At 49.1% G+C, this 23,756-nt stretch overlaps 6 protein-coding genes across 6 annotated transcripts; 1 reads left to right on the top strand and 5 right to left on the bottom strand.

The window, feature by feature from the left end:
* Positions 1-5,356: 5,356 nt before the first annotated feature.
* LTR64_006670 (uncharacterized protein) lies at positions 5,357-6,848 on the bottom strand (the record flags this gene model as incomplete). The annotated part of the gene is made up of 2 exons (XM_064900999.1): positions 5,357-5,701; positions 5,760-6,848. 2 exons carry the CDS (start codon positions 6,846-6,848, stop codon positions 5,357-5,359), a joined length of 1,434 nt encoding a protein of 477 aa, XP_064752075.1.
* Positions 6,849-8,690: 1,842 nt separating this feature from the next.
* rrg1 (Protein-lysine N-methyltransferase rrg1) lies at positions 8,691-9,847 on the top strand (the record flags this gene model as incomplete). Its single annotated transcript, XM_064900998.1, has 2 exons — positions 8,691-8,717; positions 8,852-9,847. The coding sequence occupies 2 exons, from the start codon at positions 8,691-8,693 to the stop codon at positions 9,845-9,847; spliced, it is 1,023 nt and encodes a 340-aa protein (XP_064752074.1).
* An 839-nt stretch (positions 9,848-10,686) lies between these two features.
* On the bottom strand, positions 10,687-13,044 carry LTR64_006668 (uncharacterized protein; the record flags this gene model as incomplete). The annotated part of the gene is made up of 2 exons (XM_064900997.1): positions 10,687-12,890; positions 12,945-13,044. The coding sequence occupies 2 exons, from the start codon at positions 13,042-13,044 to the stop codon at positions 10,687-10,689; spliced, it is 2,304 nt and encodes a 767-aa protein (XP_064752073.1).
* A 601-nt stretch (positions 13,045-13,645) lies between these two features.
* LTR64_006667 (uncharacterized protein) lies at positions 13,646-15,503 on the bottom strand (the record flags this gene model as incomplete). Its single annotated transcript, XM_064900996.1, has 2 exons — positions 13,646-15,005; positions 15,058-15,503. The coding sequence occupies 2 exons, from the start codon at positions 15,501-15,503 to the stop codon at positions 13,646-13,648; spliced, it is 1,806 nt and encodes a 601-aa protein (XP_064752072.1).
* Positions 15,504-16,599: 1,096 nt separating this feature from the next.
* On the bottom strand, positions 16,600-18,367 carry LTR64_006666 (uncharacterized protein; the record flags this gene model as incomplete). The annotated part of the gene is made up of 3 exons (XM_064900995.1): positions 16,600-16,899; positions 16,949-18,221; positions 18,270-18,367. The coding sequence occupies 3 exons, from the start codon at positions 18,365-18,367 to the stop codon at positions 16,600-16,602; spliced, it is 1,671 nt and encodes a 556-aa protein (XP_064752071.1).
* Positions 18,368-21,958: 3,591 nt separating this feature from the next.
* On the bottom strand, positions 21,959-23,244 carry EXG2 (glucan exo-1,3-beta-glucosidase; the record flags this gene model as incomplete). The annotated part of the gene is made up of 3 exons (XM_064900994.1): positions 21,959-22,006; positions 22,056-22,248; positions 22,301-23,244. 3 exons carry the CDS (start codon positions 23,242-23,244, stop codon positions 21,959-21,961), a joined length of 1,185 nt encoding a protein of 394 aa, XP_064752070.1.
* Between the last annotated feature and the right edge of the window lie 512 nt (positions 23,245-23,756).

Raw genomic sequence — 23,756 nt, 5'->3', positions numbered from 1 at the left:
GAGCCTCAAGGGGGGTGTGATCACCACAAATGATGCTTAGCTTCAGCGTGTCTTCTAGACTCTACGTATATCATATTAGCAAATTCACCTTGCCTCCTGTTTCTCTGTAAGCTATTTGCAAGTTGGTCGACCATGCGCCGCTCAGGTGATTGCATCCAGAACCGTAATGCTCTAAAGCATGAGCATCGAGCCTTTACAGCAGCCTTCATCGTCGCTATACACGATAGGAGGCGTCAAAAACAAATCCCAGAGGAAAGAGCCTCGATAGACATCTCAACCATTATCACAACGTCATTCGAGCAGCGAGCCATGTCTTTGTGCAACGACAACGTCGCAGCATGGACTAGAAAGGATAACATTCGTACCCTTGACCTTGAGAAAGTCATCGCGTGAATTTCTGAACATGGCTGAAAACAGATAATTGCATTGGCCAATTTGCTAAGTCCACAAGCCACTGGATCAGGATACAGGAAAAAAGATTGGACGACAGTCTCATCGCTGCCCATCCGGCCCGCGACATGACAGATCAGACAACAAAACTCGAGGGACAGCTCTGGCCTTGCAGCCTTGGATACTGCTCTGAGAGGAACCATTGTGTTTCTTGTATCGCAATTTAGGAACAGCGTTCTTCTTTGTGCAGGAAGGGATCCAGGTTGACGGGGCTTGGAACAGGGGTTAGCACAAACTCCTTTGTATTCATGGTCTCGAGAATAGTTCTCATATCATTATGATGTCCCTCTCTTTGTTCTATTGATAGTCATGGCCACGACCCAGGTCATCGTACCAGACATACAAATGGCGCCGATCGTTGAGGACGAATCTGCTGCTTTAGTGATACACCAAAAACCATCGTTGCTTATCAACATGGCTGACCGCCAAGCACGACCACCACCACCACCACCCAACGTCCGAACTCGGTCGATGTTCCGCACTGGTCGACTTTTTGACGACCGTCCAGCCCAAGATAGAACTCCTCTGTATGCAGGTATACAAAGAAGACGGCGCTCACGAACACCAGCGCCGACTTTTGCCGGGATGGTCGTGCAAGCTCATCCAAGTCGTGGCCCACGAACGGCATTGCCTCGGCCATTAACACCACGGCCTCCATACCAGCCACTCGTTCGACCAGTGCATCCCATCGCCGCACCTGCGCAGAACGACCAAGGCTCGCCACTTCACAGGGCGATGGCGCAGCGGCAAGTTGCCATAGGTATCATTGAGGCTATGCAGATGACGCTTTTCCAGTACAACGATTTGCGCACGCTCGATCGAGCCATGTCCAGGATTCTACCACCTTTCAGTGAGGTCGCTCGCGTTGCTAGTGGAGATGGTGATGTGAGTAACATGCCAGCAGCCCATCTGCACGTTGAGTGTACGAACAAGGGCTTCGGGCCACACTCACTGTCGGACATGGTTCAATTCCGCGACGTGTATGGTGTATTGACAACCATAGTCAAGGCCCAACCTGGGTCGTGGGAATATAGAACGTGGAGCGAGGGTACCCATCACCAGTGCGGCAACACTGTCGAGGACAGTCCAGAGCTGCGATTCTATGCCTGCAATGGTAGGAATGCCTATTACAGCGCCATGCACGCCACGGTAAATTTGCAATGGGACATGCCGCATCCTCCCATTATTGTTTGCGAGGACTGTGTGCGAGGAGACTTTCATGCCATGGATCCGATGAGGTTTGGTATTCCGCGTGTCATGCCTCTGTGTAGAACGCATTCCGAGCAGATCCACCAATCCGACGCGGTGTCGTCAGTCACTGGCCATAATCTGATTCATCGGTTACCAATGCGCTGGGAGCAATGTACTTGTCCTAACGACCACAGTCCGTTTCGATACAAAAATCACCCTAGATGGTTCTGCTCGTGGTGCGCCATGGGACACCTCATTCGCGTGGAAAGGAAGTGGCGCAATACGATTGTGAAATATATGAGCCAGCCAATCTCAACTCCTGATAGAATGTTTTCTTCGACTCGGGATTACGTCCACGATGTTTTTCCACAAGGTCCGGAGCGAAATGGCTGCCTTGCCTGTGAATATTTTGGGCAGGAGCCCCGTACAACGTGGCAGGATATTCTGAATGGCTACCCTGAGGTCGATATACCTGGTCAAGAGGACACTATGCGCGACTGCGAGCGCATGTACAAGCTATGTGTTGGCTGCTACAAACACGTCCCCGAGCAAGACATTGATCGCTATGCTTTGAGGGCGATTGGAAGACCGAAGTCTTCTTTGCCTCAACCATTGCCGTGAGTCATCTGTTGTTTCATGGTATTGAAGCCTCGTTCGATATATGTTGAAGACATCAATTTTCGTTCTACCAAGTTCTGTGCAGATTTTAGCGTATAGCTTGGGCTAGGGTTCTTCTTCCTGTTCGTATTTGATGTCTTTTGTCCTGTCTTGTACTGGCCTTGTCTTTCTTCTTTGAGTGCTGTTTGTTGCCAGCTCGGTTCTGCTCTATGTTGTCCACATACACGAAATACAATATGCAAGCCGCCATTCATGTCGGAACATTAGTACCAGCGTATTCTTGGTCGGTGAGAAGTCCTGTTCCTATACCTTTCGTCAGTCCTTTGAACTGTGGATAATCTGTTAGAACGAAGACACGTCTGCAAAGACGCTCATTCGTTGATTGACGCATTCACAGGATCTTCTTTGCTATCCCTGAGATTTGTCGAAGGTGACAACCGTCTGCTGCTTGCTCGGATGTCGTGGTAGGTCAAAGTTTGACGCTGGACTCATGGAAATAGTGCTTCTGGAAGAAGCAAGCTATTTCTTGGAGAGGCAGCAATCGTTGTCTTGCATAGAATCACCCCGTAAAACAAGCCATATATTGACAAGATGCTGCTCATCCGTGGACGATTGTTGCTTTTCCGAAGACCTCTCATCTACCACGAAAGCGATTGCAACCAAACTGACACAACGACATGCGGCAAGGTCTTCGGTATCTTTGCTGGAGTTTCATAGACGCGATGGCGCTACTGCGCCATGCAGCCTCACCAAGCGCAATATCCTACCAGGAACAGATCATTACCCTCCTATCATCCTTTGTGCTCATCTACTCTGGTTACTGTCGACTTGAGCCTCCCCTTCCTGATGAGGTGATACGGGCGATGCACTTCGATGAGAAATTCTGGTATATTACTGACGTCCTGGGCTCATGGGAGCAAGCTATCTAAGAATTGCATGGCTTTGATCGAACATGTGGTAAGTGCTGCAGCGTTAGTCATGTAAAAGACTCACTAATGATGGAAAGCGCAAATCGGCATGGTTGCTCTGGTTGCAGCACTTGGCTTCCGAGTCTGGAGATACTTCGCAAGGTGAAAGGACCTTGTCTCGCCAGTCCCTGCATGAGTATGCAGTGGTGATAGGTTTGGCGACAGCCCATACATCATAGTCTCCTTGCGTACAGGCAGACCTCATGACATGCCAAACCGGCTCTTGGAGCCATAGCTATTTGACTGGAGCAGCATGTGCATTTATCTACGAGCAGAACTGTCAGAATAGCAACGTGGTCATCTGAGAACAATCACTGTGTACTGCTGTCATAGACAGTAGCCCAAAGACCACGGTGCACTGTGAAGCTAATACAGAGGACAACGGAAACAAGTGTCAGAGAGTTTGTTTGTGAAATTAAGAGATTGACATTACTTGGGCAACCTAGACGAGCCAAAACAGATCACGTGAATTGCAGCCAAAAGTTTTGCGACAGTGACTTGCCTCTCTTTCATGCTTGTGTTCTATTGTCGCATTTCGTACTCGGCCTGATTACTATCCTCCTCTTTGACCTCCGTCTTCATTCTCTTCGAAACCCAGTGACACGATTGTTCCAATTCGCAAGTTCTGAAACGCTACACCATGATCATTCCAATTCGTTGCTTTTCCTGCGGCAAGGTAATAATCCCCCCTTCCTGCTTGAGTTACACCGGAGTCAAGTACCTGCTCATCTGAAAACAGCTGACACATCCCACAGGTCGTAGCCGATCTCTGGGAACCATACATCCAATATCTCACAGAGAATATCCCAGACGGCGACGCGCTCGACAAAGTCGGGTGCAAAAGATACTGCTGCAGACGAATGATCATGACACATGTCGATTTGATTGAAAAACTGCTTAAATACGATCCAAGCGAGAGAAGGAGCAAGGCGGGCGGTGCTTGAGACTGAACCGGTGTAGACCAGGGTTCATGATATAGAACAATGGCTACAGAACAAGCATTACCGATTATACAACGAACGAGAGAACGAAATCGATCTGTGTCAAAACCTGGTGTCTTTGGGAGCGCGGCGCAATGGTTGGGAGTAAGAGTCTTGCTCTATGGAAGGAGATTTATGGCATATCAAATGATTCAACGAGGCTATCACAGCGAACTTACAGCACCTTCTCTCATGAAAGGCTTCTCTTCAGCATTCACGAACTACAAGAGGCGACCACGAGTTGCAGAAGCAAAATGGGCCACACAGAGCGGGCAGTAAAGAAAACATACGGGAGACCTTTGATCACGACGGAAACAGAACAATCGAGCCTTCAATAGTGGACGAGTGAGGGAGCGCATCTGCAACACGACGTTCGCGTGTTTCTGTTTGGGGACCGAAAGAGTTTGGCTGTACCTGAACACAGAGGCGTCACAACGCACCTCAAGCACTCCGAGCCACCAAGCCACGGCAGCGTTTTTCAGATGCTTGAGACATGAAGAGATCAGTTCGAGCCCAGGACCTGGTGAAAGGGGGAATACCTGGGTATTGGTAGACCATTCGAAACGAAGAAGAGCTGACTAATTCTTCTCAAATTTACTACTATCATTATCACTTTCCTGTTTGTAAAAATTTGGAAGTAATGTACAGCTTAACACTGCTCACAACCTACCACGACATCACAGCATCCTGTCGAATTCGTGGTCTGCTCCGTTGTGACTAGGGTTCATGTTAGTTACGGGAACTCCGGCAATTTGAAGTTGCAGAATCTTGCACTCTTTACGTGCACCAGCAGGGATCGATAAACTCTAAACTAAATTCGCAGATTGGCAGGGACAAGGGTTTCACAGTGGCAGGGGGCCAAAGGTTGTCGAAAGCTTGAAAGTACGTACTGCATGAGTTGCATGTAGTGGATCAGTCGCGACCCAGAGAAGATTTTTGACAACATTGCAAACTGTTCAGTAGAACAAAGTAAGGGCTGATAATCACATACATTAGTGTACCATGTACATATATCATCAAGAGCTTGTAAGATAGTAGCCTTATCCGTTTTACATCGCTGCCACGTTGACTCGGCCTGTAGCCCGATGATCATATCTATATTACCTATGTCCAATGCGTGACGCAACTACAATCGCCCAACTAGCAGATCTAGTATCCTCTCATTCTGAGCTTAGGAGTGGCAGTGGTGGTAGCATCGCTGGTCGAGTTGGTGCTGGTGCTTGAGGATGGGACCTTGCACTGGAGACCGAAGCTGCTGAGCCACTGAGCATTGTCGAACTCAGCGTAGTTGGTCTGGATCTTGGTCAAGTCCTCGGTGAGAACGAACAGGTTGATACCCTGGACAGTAGCTCGGGACTTGGTAACGCCACTCCATCTCCATGTGATGGTGTTGCAGCTGTGGACGTAGTTGAGTGTGGTTACGTCGAGCTCGGCCTGGAGGACACCCTGGCCGTAGTCGAATTCTGCCTTGCTAGCAAAAGTGACACCGCCCATCTAGTACAATGTTAGCATCGATAGAACAATATGCGAGAGGATGTGGAGAAAGACTTACAGGGAAACCAGCCATCCAGTTGATAGAGTCGGAGTAATCCTTGAAGTCGACGGCAAGATATTTGTCCGAAACATCCTGGTGATAACCACGGCCAGCTGGAGTGAATGTGGATGGGTCACCTGCGTAGCTGGTGTATTCGAGGAGATCAATGAAAGCATCAATGAACACCAGGGCTTCAGCGTCGTTGATACACTTTGGTGCATCTGCATTAGTACCGTTGGGGAAGGTCCCCACGACTCCGGTTGTGGCGTTTGTGCCAGTTGTGCCTGTAGTGCCAGCACCAGGAGCGGTTACTGTACTTGTGACAGTTTCGGTGACGGTGCTGTTGCTGCCACGGCCGACAGTGACGGTTGTAGTGGCAGTGCTGCCGCTTCCAACAATTGTAGTGACAGTCTCGGTGACAGTGCCGTTGTTGCCACGACCACCGTTATTGCCGCTGGTGCCATTGTTACCGCCAAATCCTACAGTGATAGTCTCGGTGACGGTTCCTACGGATTTCGTGGTGGTTGAAGTGACGGTGTCAGTGACTGTACCAACTGATTTGGTGCTGGTCGAGGTAACAGTCTCTGTAACTCTGCCTACCGATTTTGTGCTGGTTGATGTGATTGTCGAGGTGACAGTGCCTACTGAAACTGTGGTCGTGTCGATGGCCGAGGTGACGGTGACGGTCGAGGAGTCGCAAGTTGCACCGTTTGCATTGTAGACGGTCTTGGTAGTGGTGGTTGCTGGGATTGTGATTGTTGTCTCACCAGTAACACCCCAAGCGGAGCAGGCAGACTTATAGTGACTCTCATCGCAAGCTGAGGCGTAGTTGGGAACCTCGTTAGGGCAAACAGTGACATCTCTCTTCCATTCACGCAGCTTGGACGCTGATGGAGCATCGGTAACGGTGGTTGTGACAGTGATGGCGGCAGGTGTGACGATCGTCTTTATGAAACTGGAGCAGTGCTCTTTTCGCAGGCTGTCATCGCCCAGAGCAGCCTTGCCAGTCACGGCAGCCAGACAGGTATCGTCACCTCGCTTGAAAGGGTTAGCCATGGCCACACCGGCTAGAGCCAGAGCGGCAGCAGATTTGAATAGTGAAGGCATTATAGGTATGGTTGGATTAGTTGTTTATTAACGAGTGACTGCGGTCAGGTGACCAAGACTTGGTGCTGTAAAAGAAAGGACGATTGAAAAATCAATCTGAGGTCGTGAGTGATGAACGTAGAGGTTGGGACACAAAAATCGAGGTGTGAAGTTACAGGGCGCACCAGACTTTTGTATAGACAGACAAGATTGCTGGTAGCTCATGAGGCACCAGCCCCGAATTGGCAAGGGGGTCTGCCACTAGATCAGGAGGAGAGACAGCGTCAAGAGCTGTGCATAGTCAAGCAGTCTGGCTAGTCCCAGATCATTGCTATCGAGCGTCACTGTATCAGGAAGTGGACTTACTGGAGATGAAGCGCCGTCTTAAAATGTCGGCTGCAGTGTTCTGCATTTCTTCGGTAGTAGCCATATCTGGAGATATCAACGCTGCCGTGGCTGGCCAGATGGGTTGTCAACGACCATGACTTTTTAGGTCCAGCCACAACTGCCACCAGCTATTGGAAATAGGGCTGTAGTGTCAACGTGTATTCCACCATGATCACTTCGACGTTGGCAGCAAGTGTTCTCATTCGTCGAGACAAATGTCAAAGTAGCCTAAATTTGTGTGATGATTTCCACATCCGCGTGGTGGTTAGTTTATTTTACCGGTAAACACATGAACCCACTGTATGTTGCTGTCTTATCCACAAGCCTAGACACTCGCCTTCCCAGGCGTTTCTGGCACAAATGCAGTGTTCAGGTGGTCTGGACAAGACCACTTAGGACAGAACGTGATCTCATCAAATCACCGAAGTATGTGGCGGGATTAGAACTCGTAGGGAATCCCGAAGCTCTAGGTGTAGTCTGATGATACAGGAGTTCAAGCGATCAAGGAGCACTACAGATGTCCTGACTCGAGTTGACGCATGAGGTCCAGTCGCCCAATGAGGAGCTGACCCACGCAAGCTTGTGATGACCCAACGATCGTGAAGTGGAGGTTTAGCGCTCGGGGCTTGACACCGGCTGTCCACCTTTTAAACAAGACTAGTCAAGCTTTAACTTCTCCTTTTCGAACGAGCACACCTGCGAATACGAAGCTACAGAAACGAAGGTGCTTGTCTCGCGAAACTATAAGCTCTCAAGTCGGGCATAAAGCAGGCAGGGTGTAAGCTTTCGCGCTTTGCTGTGGCGGAAGATGTGAGGCTCGAGAAACCATCTTTGCACAAATACTCATAATCGACCATAATTCTGTGCGACACCTTTCAGAGCAATACCAGGCCGATGTCGTTCTGTGCTGAGAATATTGGTCCAACCCCTGTAGACAAAGATTTGCAATCGTACATCTGATCAAATCGGCGCCGACGTCCGGCAAGCGAAATTGCTCCAGGCCAAGTACTGGAGAAGATCAACGACCTGAACTTCCACCAAGTGGCTGCGTTTACCACTTTTCGCTTAGCGCTTTACGTGTTATTTCTGTACCTGCGTCGTATTACTCCCACGTTTTACTGAGTACTCTTACCATGCTATTTGCTATACACATAGTATACAGCATATACCATCGAGAATCTAGACAAACACGCAGGATCGAGCTTCCGAATCTTTGGTTGCAAGAGCCAATTTCTAAGACACTACGCAGAGGGTGTTCGATGAGAAACAGATGAAGATGTGCCAGTTCGTGGGTCGGTGCTGCCAATTTTACCGGAGTTTTCCCCCCAGAAAAAGTTCAGTGGCTTTGGATAACCAGAAGAACATCCTAATTTGTAGCTCTTCCCGTTATATCCGGGTCGGACATGTGCTAATTAGATTCACACTCTGTCCTTCGGCGTCTGCGAGTCATGACCAGTCTTTCAAGCGCTACGGAAAATGACATATCCTGTCAAATTCTACACGGTGAGTGAACTGGCAGTACGACACGGATTTAGCCTTTCGTGAGCGCACTGCACACGAGACAGCATATCCTCTCCGGATTCTTGAATCGCTTCTAACGTGGATGCTACTGTAATACAGTTTATGATCTACCACAGTTATACACTAAGCCTTCTGCCGAAAGTCTGCTGAGTGTTTTACAAAGTCTCCGGAGAGGCCATAGTAATTTCAGCAGCCTTCCACTCTCGAGCTCAACAGATCAGTCTACAGACACGATATGGATCGATCCCGCAGGAGTAGCCGGATATCTGACAAGCATCATAGCCTCGTCGTTACAGTGGCTGACCGACGAAGATCGCGAACTGGTTTGGGACCAGGCCAGTCTACGAATCAGTGAAAGATCAGGCCGGTCTGCTGCCCCTGCTATAAACAGAGCCTTTATGATCAATAACAACCTCACCATCCACCTTCACGAGCCTTCGCTTACAGAAGATAACCTAGGTTTGAAGACATGGACTTCATCGTTACTTCTCTCGCGGCAACTGATAACCCTAGTCAAGCACGTTCCGTCCGGTACCCCTCGTATGCTAGAGCTCGGTTCTGGTACCGGCCTCGTCGGACTAGCAGCAGCCTCCATCTGGCAGGGTCTATTATCAGAAGTGCTACTGACCGATCTGCCTGAAATTGTGCCAAATCTACAGCACAACATTGACCACAACGCAAGTCTTTTCCCGGAACAACGTTATGATGGCGACTCCTCTGTCAAAGTGCACTGTAGGGCTCTAAACTGGGCCGATGCAACTGACACGCCCAGTGAACAATACGAAAACTTCCATCTAATCGTGGCAGCTGACCCGATCTATAGCTCCGATCATCCCCGTCTACTTACCGACACAGTCCACCGATGGCTGGCACCCTCCTCTTCATCACGGTTCATCGTCGAACTACCACTACGAAGCAGGTATCAACGGGAAAGAGCAGATCTCCGGCAGAAGCTAGAAGTGTTCATGGAGGTGATCGAAGAAGGCGAAGAAGTAGGCTACGATGACTGGGAAGGTGCAGATGGACAACCCATAGAAGTCAGGTGTTGGTGGAGCGTTTGGAAGCTGAGAGATGTCGCCGAACAATCTAAGCCTATCACATCTTCCACTTAATCAAATAAGAGCACAGAAACTGTCATCCTGGGTTTACATAAGCTTGTCGGCCCTGCAGAGCACCATAAAATACCATCCAACTCATGTCCAGCAGCATGGTCTGATCGTTCGTCTTGCCGAAAAGAGTCAACGACAACAACAACATCAGGGAAGTGGGCGCTTTCACCATCTGATGCTAAGCACGACAAGCAGCTACTGCTCAGCCTACAAACACTACAGTTGCCAAGCTCGTCACGAGATTAGGGCCAAGGCTGGCGAAGAAAGCCACCCCTAACCGATATCCCCACACAACCTACCTATACGAGGCCAAGATGTCTACTACTGTCCTGTGTCAACATTGGCATTCGAGGACGTGCATTTGCCAGACTCCAAACATGACTGATTGACCCATCAATTACAAGCCCGCTTCCACGTATGTAGTAAACTGATTACGGTCAAGATACGCGATACTTAAAGTATCAGCTACCTACCGACGTTGTACATAGCTTCGGACTACCTGCGTGATAGAGGGAGACAGGGCCATCGACAAGATCCTCAGAACGTCAAGACTGTTTTCTTGACCCGCAGCATGAGTGTGGTCTCGTATTGGTGTTGATATATTGTAATTAAACATATACGTCGTTGTGCATGACTCGGCCACTCTTGCCTCTACGTCCGCGTGTTCAACTTGTGTAGATATTAATAGCTCGAGGATTGCCAGACTGCTTTGAAAGTTGCATCGTTGTGTCGATATTCAAATGGGTGTTGTTTCTGCATCAGTAAAGAACACATCAAGGCTAAATACGCACCTATGGTTGTTCAATAGCCCTTACGTATTGTACAAAATGTAGATCTACCTATCAGTTCCCTCCAAGCAATTTATTCGCCCTCTCAAAACAGTCCAAGATTATGCCCTCCCACTTCCTCACATTCTCGAGATCGTGGTCCTCAAAACTCTCCACGAGACCAGGGAAAGTGGCCCCAGCATATCCTGTCCACCTCCCTGGAGCGAACACAACATGCTTGAACCAGCTCCTATCTCCGTCCAGGCCTTTGGCATACAGGAACTGACGCTCAAGCAGCTTGTACTGAGTATTGACCTTTTTGATCTTATACCAGAGCCGTACCGACTTCCAAAATTTCCACCATGGGACGTGTTCTCCAAGCTCGGCAGTCAGTGAAGCGGCGTACTTGTCGAAATTCTTTGCTGTTGCGTGTAAACTGCTGGCATTCTTTTCAAGAGCAGAGAAGGAGAATTGCAATTGAGACGTATTGCTGGTCTGTTCAGCAGTCGCCTTGACAGTGCTGATATAGTATTGGAGCCCTTGAGCGTACGTCGCTGCACTGAGTGGCAAGATAGGAGAGTCGCTGAGCTTGGCAGCAAGAAGTGCCCAAATCTTGGCGATAGTGGTGTGGTATTGCCAAGTTTGATCGCCATACAGGTCCATCCAGTGGAAGCTGTCGTAATTAGAATGATAGTGATACACAGGGTCTTCAGGTCCGTTGCTGAAACCTATGTCCAGCGATGCTATACCCGCAAAATCCTGAAAGGCAGTAAAATCACTACCTGAGCCCATTGTACGAATGCGACGGTCGTACCAGACATCGTAAACGCTCTGGTCGGGAATGGTCTGATTAGGACTGGGCACAAGCGCTGTGACGTTGTAAAGCAAGTCATTGAGCAACGGGCTGGCGGCGGCCTCAAAATGGCTTCCTCGAGCTCCGACATCGACATTCAAATATGTGATAGCTGAAGCACTTAGCCAAGGAAGGTATTCCTCAACCCATTCAGTACTACCGATAAGGCCATATTCTTCGCCGTCCCAACTAGCGAAAACAATCGTGCGAAGTGGTTTCCAGCCACGGCTCAGGGCGACACCGAACGACCGAATAACTTCATTCAACGCACTCGAACCTGAATTCGGATCTCCTGCACCTCCTGCTATCCAGGCGTCGCGGTGGTTGCCAAGTACAATGACTTCGTCTTTCTGCGTGCCATTGATGATGCCTATCACATTCCACAATGGTGTTGTAATATACTCTTGCTCGTTGACCAGGTTGAGCTGGATATGCGATGGTGAAGGACCAATATTGTACGAGACATTCTTGTGAGCCAGACCGCCGCCTTGCCAATACTTACTGAATGAGGAGGCTTGTGGACCGTGACCATTCAGTGCGCGGAGAAGTGGAAGAGCATCAGCGTATGAAATTGGAAGTGAAGGAATGCGCGGTATAGAGAGATTGCCAGCAGTGCGTGGTACACCCGGCTTTGAGGGATAGCCTGGCGTGGTCGGGTCACCTGGCAATGAGCTGAGGAACTGAGTGCTGCCTCTCTGAACACTGCTTGGGTTGCGGGCTGGACCATCTGGGTAGGGCTTGTGACCATTCAGCTCAGTCATCTGGCCGTCTTCTTGAGGATCCGAGTACATTACTACTCCCACCATGCCGAGCTCTTGTGCTCTCTTGACTTTCAATCCACGAAAGTTGCGACCATATTTGGCAAGTGCTATCTTGCCTTTGAGGCTAACGTTTCTCGCCAGCAGATCTTCATAGTCCCAATAAGTACCGAAATTGACGTAGACGTATGGCGCAGTGACGTTGCCGCTCGCGCTGTAGCCATGAAATGTAGGTATCCGATCCTTGAGGTTAGTCGTCGGGTCCTCTTCGAGAGGATCTTCCGTGAGGCTGCAGTCGTAAAGCGTGTCATATGTGCCATTCCTCCTTTTCAGCAATGCTAGCCGATGACCGACTGGATAGTTTATGTACACATCATATGTGATGATATCTGACTTGACACCAGCTTCCTGCCATCTATCTCGTGTCCATAGAGCTTGGGATAGATTCTTGCCTGCAAGATGTGGACCAGAAGTATAGTAGTGGCTGTGTGCGCGGGCACTCTCTTCCGATGGTGTCTCTAGTATTATCCTTTGTAACTCCTCGAGTGTCAAGCCATCGTTCTGCGAGGCTGCAAGTGAATTGCTTCGAAATGGATCAGAGCTATCGTGGCGGTGGTGGTGATGCGAGCCTTTGCCGTTACGGAGGTCGTCGGGCAGAAAAGCAAAAACTACGAGGAAGGAAAGAAGTACGAAGATGAGTAAACTTCCACATGCGATCGTACAGAACCGGCGGAAGGTCGAGTGTGGGAAGGTGCGATAGCGAGGCCCGCGCTGCTCGACCCGAACTGTGGTAATCAGTGGTGTCCGCTCATTGTTTGCCATTATTTTTGAATCATCCCAGCTTGGGACAGACTGGCTTCTACCTTACAACAGGTCCAAAATGTTACATGAAGGCTATACAAACTAATAGGCTCGTGGTCTTGCTCCAGGCAACGACGACAGCTGCTGCGGCGGTAATGGTTGGTGCCTATGATATCATTCTGGTGATGAAATGACACAGGGTACTACCTAAACAATTAAGCTTTCCTTCTGCCCCACGTCAAAGATGCACAACCCGAGGATGAACGTTATCACCATTGTCGCAATGCATCAGACACAATCACTTATATACATGTAGAAAGACACTCGGCGTTCAGCAAGATTGTCTTCGACTGATATCTGCGCCTCATAAGCATGGCGCGACCGAACAATCTTACAATAGACCAGTGAATTGAGGCAGTAGAATGAGTCGTCAGCAGCTTGCATATTTATTCAACATTCAATCTACCAAATTTGGGAGCACGCCCCTTCCGAGACCAACTCCTTGCTCGTGATTAATCAGAATCCCGTCCAGATTGCTCCTGCTGTCTCCAAACTCCAGTCATAATATCATCAATATCGTTACAAATCATTTTACCAAGCACAGAATCCCTGCGCCAACTCTTCATGCCAGTGCCTTCTCCCTGTGCACTTGTTTAGGTGAGAGCCAAGCTTCGATCCGGCTCGGCCTACTGGTACTGCTACTCCTCCTCCTACTCGATGCCCTCTTGTCGTAATATTCACGATCACTGTCTTCATCGCCAACATAAGTCGAGCTCGAGGTTCTCGAGTGCCTGTCCCTAGACGTTGCTCGGGACCCTGAAGACGTGGTGGTGCCAGTCGTACTCCAAGCGCCATCGCTTCGCCTCTGGCCACGAATGTGTCGCCGACTCTGTCTCATCTCGAAGCTGTTTGGACATTCTCGCCGTGGCATTCCGGTGCTCAATCGCTCCTTGTAATGATCCGCCCTGTGTTTCTGCTCATCTCTCTCTGACTCGACGTGGCTAAGACTGTCGCGAAGTTGATCTCTGCTGCCTTCTGCGTTGGCCAAGTCTGTTTTCAAACTGTGAATCTCGTCCTTTGCGATCTGAATTTCCTGCCTCAGCTTTCTGATTTGTGCATCACGACTGTTGTCGTGCACTTTGTCTTTGTTCGTTGCGTAATATGCCTTCCACTGTTTGTTCTCGCGAACTGTCTCCGAGTGTTTGACTTGTAGATTGTCCAACTTCTCCGCCAAAGCCTCCTTCTCGAATTCTGATTGCTCAAGACGATGACGCAGAGTCTGATTCTGATTGAGCAACTTGTCGTACTTCTGCTGTAGGTTTTCTAGCCGTGCTTGTTGTTGTGTCGTCTCCTGTTTCAAGCTCTTCATTCCTGCTTCCAGCTGCTGAAGCTTTTCGGACTGCTTTTGATAATGTGCCGACCACGACTTGCGAGCAAATTCGAGCTTGGAGATAGTGGTAGCGTCAGTGTCTATTTTTTGCTGTTGGATCTCGAGTCTAGATGTGAGCCCTTCGATCTGAGCTTTTGCATCACGAGCCGTCCGAGCTTGGTTGAGCTCAAGTTGGCGAATATTGCTTTCAGCCCAGTCATGTCGGGTTTGGTATTCGGTGACTTGACTTGCATGGTTTTGTGCTTGTTCGTGAATGTCTCGTTGTAGCTGCATAAACATGCGCGTCAGCTTTCGAGTGTCGGCACGATTTGCAGTTGCATCTTCGTGTTCGACGTTCATGGCCTCTTCTGGCACAACTTTGAACCACTGAAGGGCAAGCGTTTCGAAGGGCGCTTGTTGAGCTGCATCGGCATGCCACGTAACCGTGCTGAGCCAGAGGCTAGATACAATGAGTTTGTCGCCCAACCTGCGCTCTTCCCGAAAGACCAGAGCTTTTGCTTCGCTTTCCGCTCGAAGACGTGCGAGCTGATCTCGAATTGCAGCTTGTGCATCTTGTGGTGTGGCAGGAACTATGCCTAACGTCTTAGCATGGCTATTGGCAGATTAGCTTCGTCTTACGACCTTATCAACCAGCTGTAACTTACAAGGCAACACCCAGAATGACATCGAGCACAGAATTCGCATAGATAATCTGTTGCTGGCGCAAAATCGTCGTCTCACGAGTCAAAAAGGTCACCACCAGATGTGCACTTTTGTGTTTCCCACCAGGTATCCATCGCTTGTTTCGGAAAGCCGCATCGTAGGCTTGTTGCTTGTTCTTGACTTCCGCAAGCTGACTGCGCAAATCGCCAACAATTCTGGTATTGTCGATGAGCAAGCGCTCAACGATTTTGGTGAATGCAGGTCGTGCTTGTAATTGCGGGTCGTGTAACGCGGTCGACAGGTTGCTCCATGCTTTCACAAACGCTTTGATTTCGGCAGCAAAGTTGAGGCATCGTTGTCGCACGTGTCCGTTCGAGTCGCTGATCCCGACTAATGTGGTTGCAAGTGTATTAGCATGCAAGATCAACAATTCTAATTTTTGATCCATGCCACCGTCTATGAAGTGTATACGCGCGACTCAAGACAGTGACAATGTACACAGAATATGGACGTCGCACAGAGGCAGCGACGGCGGGGTATAACGCCGCATGCTTGCCAGAGTTGTGTAGTCGCATCGTTTCAACCTAGTTGGCAGTACTCTCGTATGCCCGAGGAAGAGCTTGCAGTAGTCTGCCCAAGCTTGCAGCTGTAGCGCGCTCGCCTGTCGCCCCCTCCACAAAAAGCAAGGAAAGTGCTTCTTGTGTCGAGTGAGTTACCATGGATGGGTGGACACAAAATGGTGCATATTTATGATTGAGACCAGTCGGAATAAAGCAGAAAAATAAAAGAACACCGTTCCTGTTAGCCTTTAGCTGAAAAGGGCAAATATGAAACGTGATTGGGAAAGTGTAACAGAGTTTCCGTGAGAAAGCAGGGTGGGTCGACCCCTCCCAGAGTACCGCTCCGCTAGCCATCTTGGCTCAAAGGTCTTCGTGTTCGAGGCTGCTGCACATACATACTACCCTGGATGCCATTCGAATAGGCATGAACAAGCGCTGCAAGACTTCCAGGATATGCAGATACTTGACAGGCATCCCAGAGAGGACGATAGGGAGACCATTGGACCTGGACGTTTTGTTGGCGATATCACAGCTGCAGGACCAACATTATGTTTGTTGATCCGTAGCACGGTCGGATGAACCAGTTCGTGTGCTCCAGACCGTTCTATCCACATCGGCTACAGCTTGCAGATGTTAGCAGAGTGCTGTGACACATCATACATGCCCGAAACCAGGACAATCTTCACTGCTGGGATTCCAAGCACGATTACCTGCAGAGCAATTGTATTACCGTGGGCAAAGACAGATACTGTGTAGCATGCATGAGGAATTGTTGAGGAAGGAATATTCTGAAGATTAATTATTATATGAATAATATAGTTATGGTGACATGTTCCTGTCTAAATGTGTCGTATTGGATATTCAACAGCAATGCTATTGCAACAAACATAGACCAAAGTGACTAAGAACGCGATCAGACATAGGCTATTCTATGTATAAACTGCGCAGACACCGAGCTTGGTGCAAGGCGCAATTTGAGGGTATCTAGTAGATCGATCCCTTTCGCTCAACATCGGCGATGAGATCGCCGTCAAGCTTGCCATCAGTGGACTTGCCCATTGCCTCAGCAAAGGTCTTGGTTGGTCGCCACTTAGCAGAGGTTCGTGGTGTGGACTCCTCCATCATCTTGTCGATCTGTTCGAGGGACAGACCCTTGGTCTCGGGGACGAGAAAGTAAGTGTAGACGAGGGCGGAGGTGCAGAGACCACCCCAGATGAAGAAGACGGACGATCGTAGGTTAGCTTGGTCCGCACCGACCATGTAAGGAGTGATGACAGCAATGATCTAAAGATATGTTAGCGCAGGCTCAGTGACAAGAAAGTCCGCAACTTACAGTGTTCCAGAGCCAGTTGGAGGCTGTTGAGAGACCAACACCACGAGCTCGAACGGGAAGAGGGAAGATCTCGCCGATGACGATCCAGGCACCTGGACCCCAGGTGGATGCGAAGAAGAAGATGAAGATGGCAATAAAGGCAATCTGGGCGTTGACAGCGGAGATGTTGTTGGCAATCGGGTTACCAGCTGCATTCAAGGTGGTGTGATTAAAACCGACAGTAACACCGATAATAGCAACAAGGAACTGACAGATCAACATGCCGAGGGCACCATAGAGGAGAATGGATCGTCGTCCGAACTTCTCGACGGTGTAGAAGGAGATGGGTGTCGAACAGACGTTGACCAAGGTGAAGATCAGAGAGATCAAGAAAGGGTTGTCAATGGCACCAGTTGACTGCAAGAAAGGAGTCGAGTAGTAGAAGATGAAGTTGACACCAGTCCACTGTTGCATCATCTGCAGGGAGGTACCCAAGATGGTTCGTCGAAGGTTGGACTTCTGGTGACCAAGACCGCCCTTGAAGCAGTTGGCCCAGCCACCGAACCAGCTGGTTGATGGAATCAGTTGTCGCTCATATTCTTCGTTGGCAATGATCTCAGCAACCTCAGCCTGAACGTACTCAGACTCGGCGGGTTGACCTCGAAGGCGGCAAAGTGCTGCTCGGGCAGCCTCAATATTTCCTCGCTTGACGTGGTATCTTGGAGAATCTGGCAGGAAGAAGAGACCACCGGCAAGGATAATAGCCCAGGCGAATTGGATGCCAATAGGGATTCTGTATCCAGAGTCGGTGTTGTTGTTTCTTGTGGCGTAGACGACGCAAGAGGCAAGCAGAATACCGATGGTGATACAGAATTGGTAACCTGCAACCAATGCACCTCGAACCTTCTTTGGGCAAATCTCGCTCATGTAGAGGATGACAATGGCGGATTCGAAACCGACACCAACACCAGCGACAAGACGACCGATGACGATGATGGCGAGGTTGCCGCTAGTAGTTGAGGAGGCACCTGTGATCATTTGAATAACCACACCAATCATATAGATAAAGCAGCCCATGATGACGGTCCATTTGCGACCGATCATTTCAGCTACATCACCACCAAGAATTGCGCCAAAGAAGGTACCAGCGGAGAGGATAGACACGATGAGGGACTGATTCGAGGACTGAAGTGCTTCTGCGCCAGCACCCTCAATGTGTCCGATGAATGGAATCGAGGAAAGACATCCGTTGATATAACCGGAATCATAGCCGAAGAAGATACCACCAAAAGATCTGGTTGTTGTTAGCAGGGCTCATCACCACGTTGTCATGACATCTTACGCGAAAGCGCAAATCAGGTAGGCCTTCCAGGTCACTGGGGCTTCAATGTGGTTGACATCTTGCGCAACAGAGAGAGATCTAACACCACCTCCAGGCATGATCGCGGTCGATGACAAAGATGATGATCGATGGGAACAAGTGAGACGAGATGGGAAAGAGAATTAGAAGACGTGAGGGAAACGAGCTGGTTGTTATGATTTCATATGAAATGGCATTTGCCAGCTAGTGGATCTCCGAGCTGATCTAGTCTGGGGAGCCACGCACTAGAGATCCCCGCTCGTCAGAAAATTTTTGTATCATCGTGCTGAAGCATGGGCGGGAAGCGCTGGCGAGGTGTTTGTTTGTGGAGTAGTGCCTTGAGGTCACCATCGACTCACGGTCGTCCTCTAAGCTGGACGGACCACGACAAAACGCGGCCAGATCAGATTGGCAGCAGCTGACTTTCCATTAAAACCTCATTTCCAGTTAGCGGTATGCAGCTCCATACTCGGCTAGGCTCAGAATAGTCAAAAGTATGGGCAGATGATCATTAGTTTTGTCCTCCACATGTCGGGGTTGCATTCAATTCTGCTCTCGAATGTACCCCACTATCAACCGAAGGCACAAAGAGGGACGATTCCCTCGGCATGCAGAAAGTGTAGATGACATCCCTACTCCGTGTTAGTGGACAGACTTGCAACTAGCCAAGTGGTGATCCCGGGTCTTATTGGCCAGCACCGATAAATAGGTGTCGCCTGCACATTCCACGTCCTGCTGAGATGACTCGCCGATGTCTTTAGGCGTTGTCAGCATCGAACACTTGACAACAAGTAGAGTTACACTCCAGCCAATGGAGTGGAAATTTGAAATTATGGCGTCAAAGGACTTATGACAGTCGAGTTACAAGGTTCGATCTGATCTGTCTGACGTTCGGTAAGGATTATCTGTATTTTTGATCACGATCTTCAGCCAGGACACGAGAGTTGAGATCATGATGATTGGGGGTAGCCTCTTGACGATCTTGCAGCGGCAGATGATGTGGCCAATAGATTGAGGCAATATTATTGATTCATTCCGGACGGAAACAGTGCTCATGTCGTCAAACGACCTCAACTGTATCTTGTTGAAGTGGACGAACTTCACAGTGTGCAATCCCTGTTCCGCGGCCGAAGCTATGACATCGACGTCCAATTTCCACAAGTCGCCACTGCCGTTGACTAGTAGGGCGTTGCCAGAGGCGGTGGTGGGTTACGCTTAAACACCGGAATTTTTATGCAACGTAGCGTGATCACTAGAAGTTTTAGATATCTCTCATCACCATGACTTTGATACGTTTCCACCTTAGAGAAGTCAAAGGCATGAGGAGAGCCAGTCTGACAGATGCACACGTTCGAGACCACTCTGAAAGGAGAGGTCCTTGGGCCTGATCGGTCGGTTGTCCAATATCGTTTCGTAGCATGTATCGTTGGTCTCGAAGAGCGCAGTACCAGCTTGCTATTTGACGGCCCTTACATTGTCTTCGGCTCGAATTATTACTAATCGTATTTTAGCAGCACATTGACTGCCTCCACCTCTGACAATTCCCATGTCCTTGCATCTGTCGTCCTGCTTCTACTTTCCTCTTCCAGCGATTCAATGGATTCCTTTGCCTGTCAGTACGGAGAAGCGTATACTGCAAGGATTCCTAAGCCAAGTCCCCGCTGTCCCTAATACCTGGCACTCTGAACCATGTGTTGTGTGACTGCACTTCCGGACCACTTTAAGGTAACGTCGCTTTTCCTCTTTGAACCAAGCTCCGTGATCTCCATCGTCTTTGTCTCACGAATCAGATGGTCTTCTTGCCTGTCCCGTTGCTGCCATGCACTTCGACATACGCGCTCGTACTTGTAAGCACCACGCTGCCTTCCACAACGGACTCGTAGGGGCACTCTACGCACACGAGGACTGTATCCCAACACCACGTGTACTATCTCCCAACGCTCCTGGATTGCATAAGAGCTATAGCAGAAAGAGTAAAATTACGCAGAACCCTGCAGGTTCAAGTGGTTGCTCCGGACACGTGAGATCGTTGTACGAGCAATGTCCGAGCTTCTATGCATATGCTTTTGGTCACATCAGATCTCCATACTGGAAGATTGCTATACAGCACGGTTGCAACGATAATAACAGCTACTGCCCAACCGAACCAGGGAAAAAATGCCAGCGTTGCAATAGATACTCGTCTAATGAAAAAAATGGCTAGCACTCTGGAAAGTTCCATCAACCTCAGTACTCGTCTACCGGAAAGCTCATGAAGCCTCGAGGCCACTGCTTTCATGCTGAGATCCTTTGCGGAATACGCATATTCGAGTACGCTCTACTATACACTACAACTACTGGATAGAAGCTGGCGGTTCATAAAACTTCGTCATCTCTCGCCTTTGTCATCTCACAGACAGAATTCTGTACGCCATCCATAGAGCAGATATCTGGTAAGTTTCAATGATAAAGCAATTCTCCATCACCATCTAATGTCCACCACGCTTTACAAATACGAAACCTTTGCCTTCGTTCATTACAGTACAAGTAAAACGTTGTTTCGCCATCTCTTCTATTCACAAGGTCAAGACTTTCCTTCTTAATTTTTTTTTTAAGGTTTCAAAACGGCCCAGAGATCTAGACAGATCTTTCTCACTCTGTAATTCCGAAAGATCCCAAAAGTCAAAAAAGCTTTTCTGGGAATGGTGGAAGTTGGTTGACCGAAAAAAATCTGCTTATGGTAAAGACTCTAAACTTTTCGCATGGGTTCTCCTTTTCCAGCCACATGGAAAAAAGCTTATAGTAGAATTGTCAGCTTGTTTGAGCAAGTGGTCTCGTGCGCGTTGCAGCTGGGGAGCAGGCGTCGAGATTTCGAGAGATGGGTTTGTGCTTTCGGGATCGCATATCAGTGGTGCGATGGATGAGGCAAATTTTGTTTGTTCATTCACATATTCGAGACGTACGAGTCTGGTGCTCGTACTAGACGAGCTATTGCGACACACGTGGCCAGATGTCTTGCTTACTTGACATCGTCCATGATGAGACAGCAAGAGGAACAGCATAAACAGAAGAAGTAGCGCTCAAAGCGATGGTACAGTATAGAAGCAAGACAAAGTGGCAACGAAGGCGGGTCATCAAGATCTACGTCGTCCATGGTCGTCAATGCTGAGAGCGAATGGACAAGGTCAAGCCTTGCGCTCGATAGTGCTTGTTAATGCATCTAGCTAGCTGTGTATTCATGTTAATATTTATGTTTGTACTGATCCAATGTCTTCTCTTGAAGATATGGTCAAAAGCCAGCAAGCCATCTGAGCTGAAACAGCCCTTCCATAATGTCACAAAATGATTTCGGCCGAAATAACTCGACCTGCAACGGAGCAGGATGTAGCCAGAGAACGTAGAGCTGAGTTGAACCAGCTGGTCGAACTGCGCTTCCCCCAATCTTCCACGTTCTCCAAGTTTGTGGCATGCGTTAAGCGACCCGTATTGTCCTTTACGGCACATCAGGTGCTTCGAGCTGCATCGTCATATGTAGACCAAGAAGCGAGTGCGTTGAAGGTATAATTGTGAAACGTGTTCATTTCCAAAAGCAAGAATGTCGAGATATGTGCCCGAAGCTTCCTCCTCTTAGACATCCTAATTTCATGGACATTCTCGAGGTTCGATAGTCGGAACGATCGAGAGGGCAACGCTCATGGCCAGACTCCATTGTCGAGGAGGCGGAAGAAATCCCATTCGGCCTAGAGATAGATTAGCTTCAATCTCCTTATTCCTCGACGATTGACATACCGATGCTTCAGTCTTGAAGTTCCAGAATATCCAACCTTGGGAATGTTGTTCGAATGCATTGATTTGAGCTTGGATGTAATTTCTTGTAGTATCTTTCATGCCCTGATCCCATTGATCGATGAAGTTCTTGGTTGCGCAGGACCCGACATAGTAGGAGGTCTCTCCAGGTTTCGAGTAGGTGCCGTCGTATCGTCTGGGTTGTAGGTCAGCACAAAAAAACATTTGACAGGGATCGTCACACTCACGCTCCAATACCGTAACCATTCAAAGCGGCAGCGCAATCTGTCATGGCAGCCGTCCATTCACCACAAATCAAAGTTCGATCCGACTGTCCCCAGCTCGCAGCTCGAGCATATGCTTGGTCTACATGTTGCTGAGCAGTCATAGCAACATCTCCATTGCTGAAGACTTGGTACTCGTGATGATCAATGATGGAGTCTGGAATGATACCGTTCCAGCTGGAAGGTGCTGCAAATCCGTCTGAAATCACTACTGGTACGCCGGTCGAGGAACGTACAGCGCCATAAGCTTGGTTGTAATAGTTTTCCAGAGCAGCTCTACCGCCTGGCAAGCTTCCTGTCAATGGTTCGTTGAGGAGCTGAACGCCCGATACAGCAGGGTGATTACCAAATTCCTGTGCGATCTGACCAAGTACTCCTGCTGTAAAACCAATCGTATCACCGCTAGTCCATTGAGGAGAGCTCGTTCTCTGGCCAGAGTTGTCGAAGCCGTTCTGAGATAGAGGAGCACCATGGAGGTCGATCCAGACCTTCAGTCCAGTCTGTGAGGCCCAGTCAAGGGCTCGAGCCAGATATTCCTTAGCACCTTGCACATACGGATCGTTGCCATATTTCTGAAATGCCCAATAACCAATCGGTATGCGCACAGTATTGATACCTTTGCCAGAACTAGCAATCTTCTGAAAGTCACCCAACGTCACCCAGCTCGACCAATGTGCTTGCAACACACTGCCTGCATTTGGGTCGTTTTGACAGAGTGTGTATTCGTCGACGATCGAGCCAACAGGGCCATAGGCTTGAAATATGGAAGGTGTTATCCATGGTTCGAGAACAAGCCAGCCACCCAAACTTACACCACGAGTTGGGCCACCTTGTCGCTTGTCTAGGATCGGAGCGGAAAGAGTTGAGCAAGCTGTTGCCAGCAGTAGTAGGGCCTTCCTCACGAGCATCTTGAGAGACTGGTAAGAGCAGATTTGGAAAAGATATGAAAGTTAGGGATAGACAACAACTCGGATCGTAGAAGTCACGACCGGAGCTGTAGCAGGAACGAAGTAGCTGAAAGGTCGACTTTGAAGTTCTTTTCAGTGTCTTCGTAGCAGGCACTATCCAGGTAAGCTTGGAGAAGCACAACAGCACCGATGACGGTAGTCATTGTGTTCGACAGAATAGGTACGTATCACTATGCACAATTGCGTTGGTTGTATGCTGTTAACAAATGGCACTAGAGTCGACACTGGCCGAAAGGAGCTCCAAGTGATGGTCGAGCTGGGAATTCGCCCTTTCCGAGATCACACGGCGCTCGTTTTTTGGCAATGATGCACATTGCGAGGACTCCATATGGTAGCACTGTGACTGCTGATCAGGTTGCGTGGGCACCGAGGCCGCATGTGAAAGGTTAATGTTTGAGAAACACTCCAGATGGAGAGCAAGGCGAAACAGCTTTACGCGATGTTGTGGAGAG

This window comes from Lithohypha guttulata, assembly GCF_036872675.1.
Source record: "Lithohypha guttulata strain CCFEE 5908 chromosome Unknown scaffold_5, whole genome shotgun sequence".
Lineage (NCBI taxonomy): Eukaryota > Fungi > Ascomycota > Eurotiomycetes > Chaetothyriales > Trichomeriaceae > Lithohypha > Lithohypha guttulata.
The sequence above is the reverse complement of the archived record's forward strand: the minus strand, read 5'-3'. Positions and strand labels throughout refer to the sequence as shown.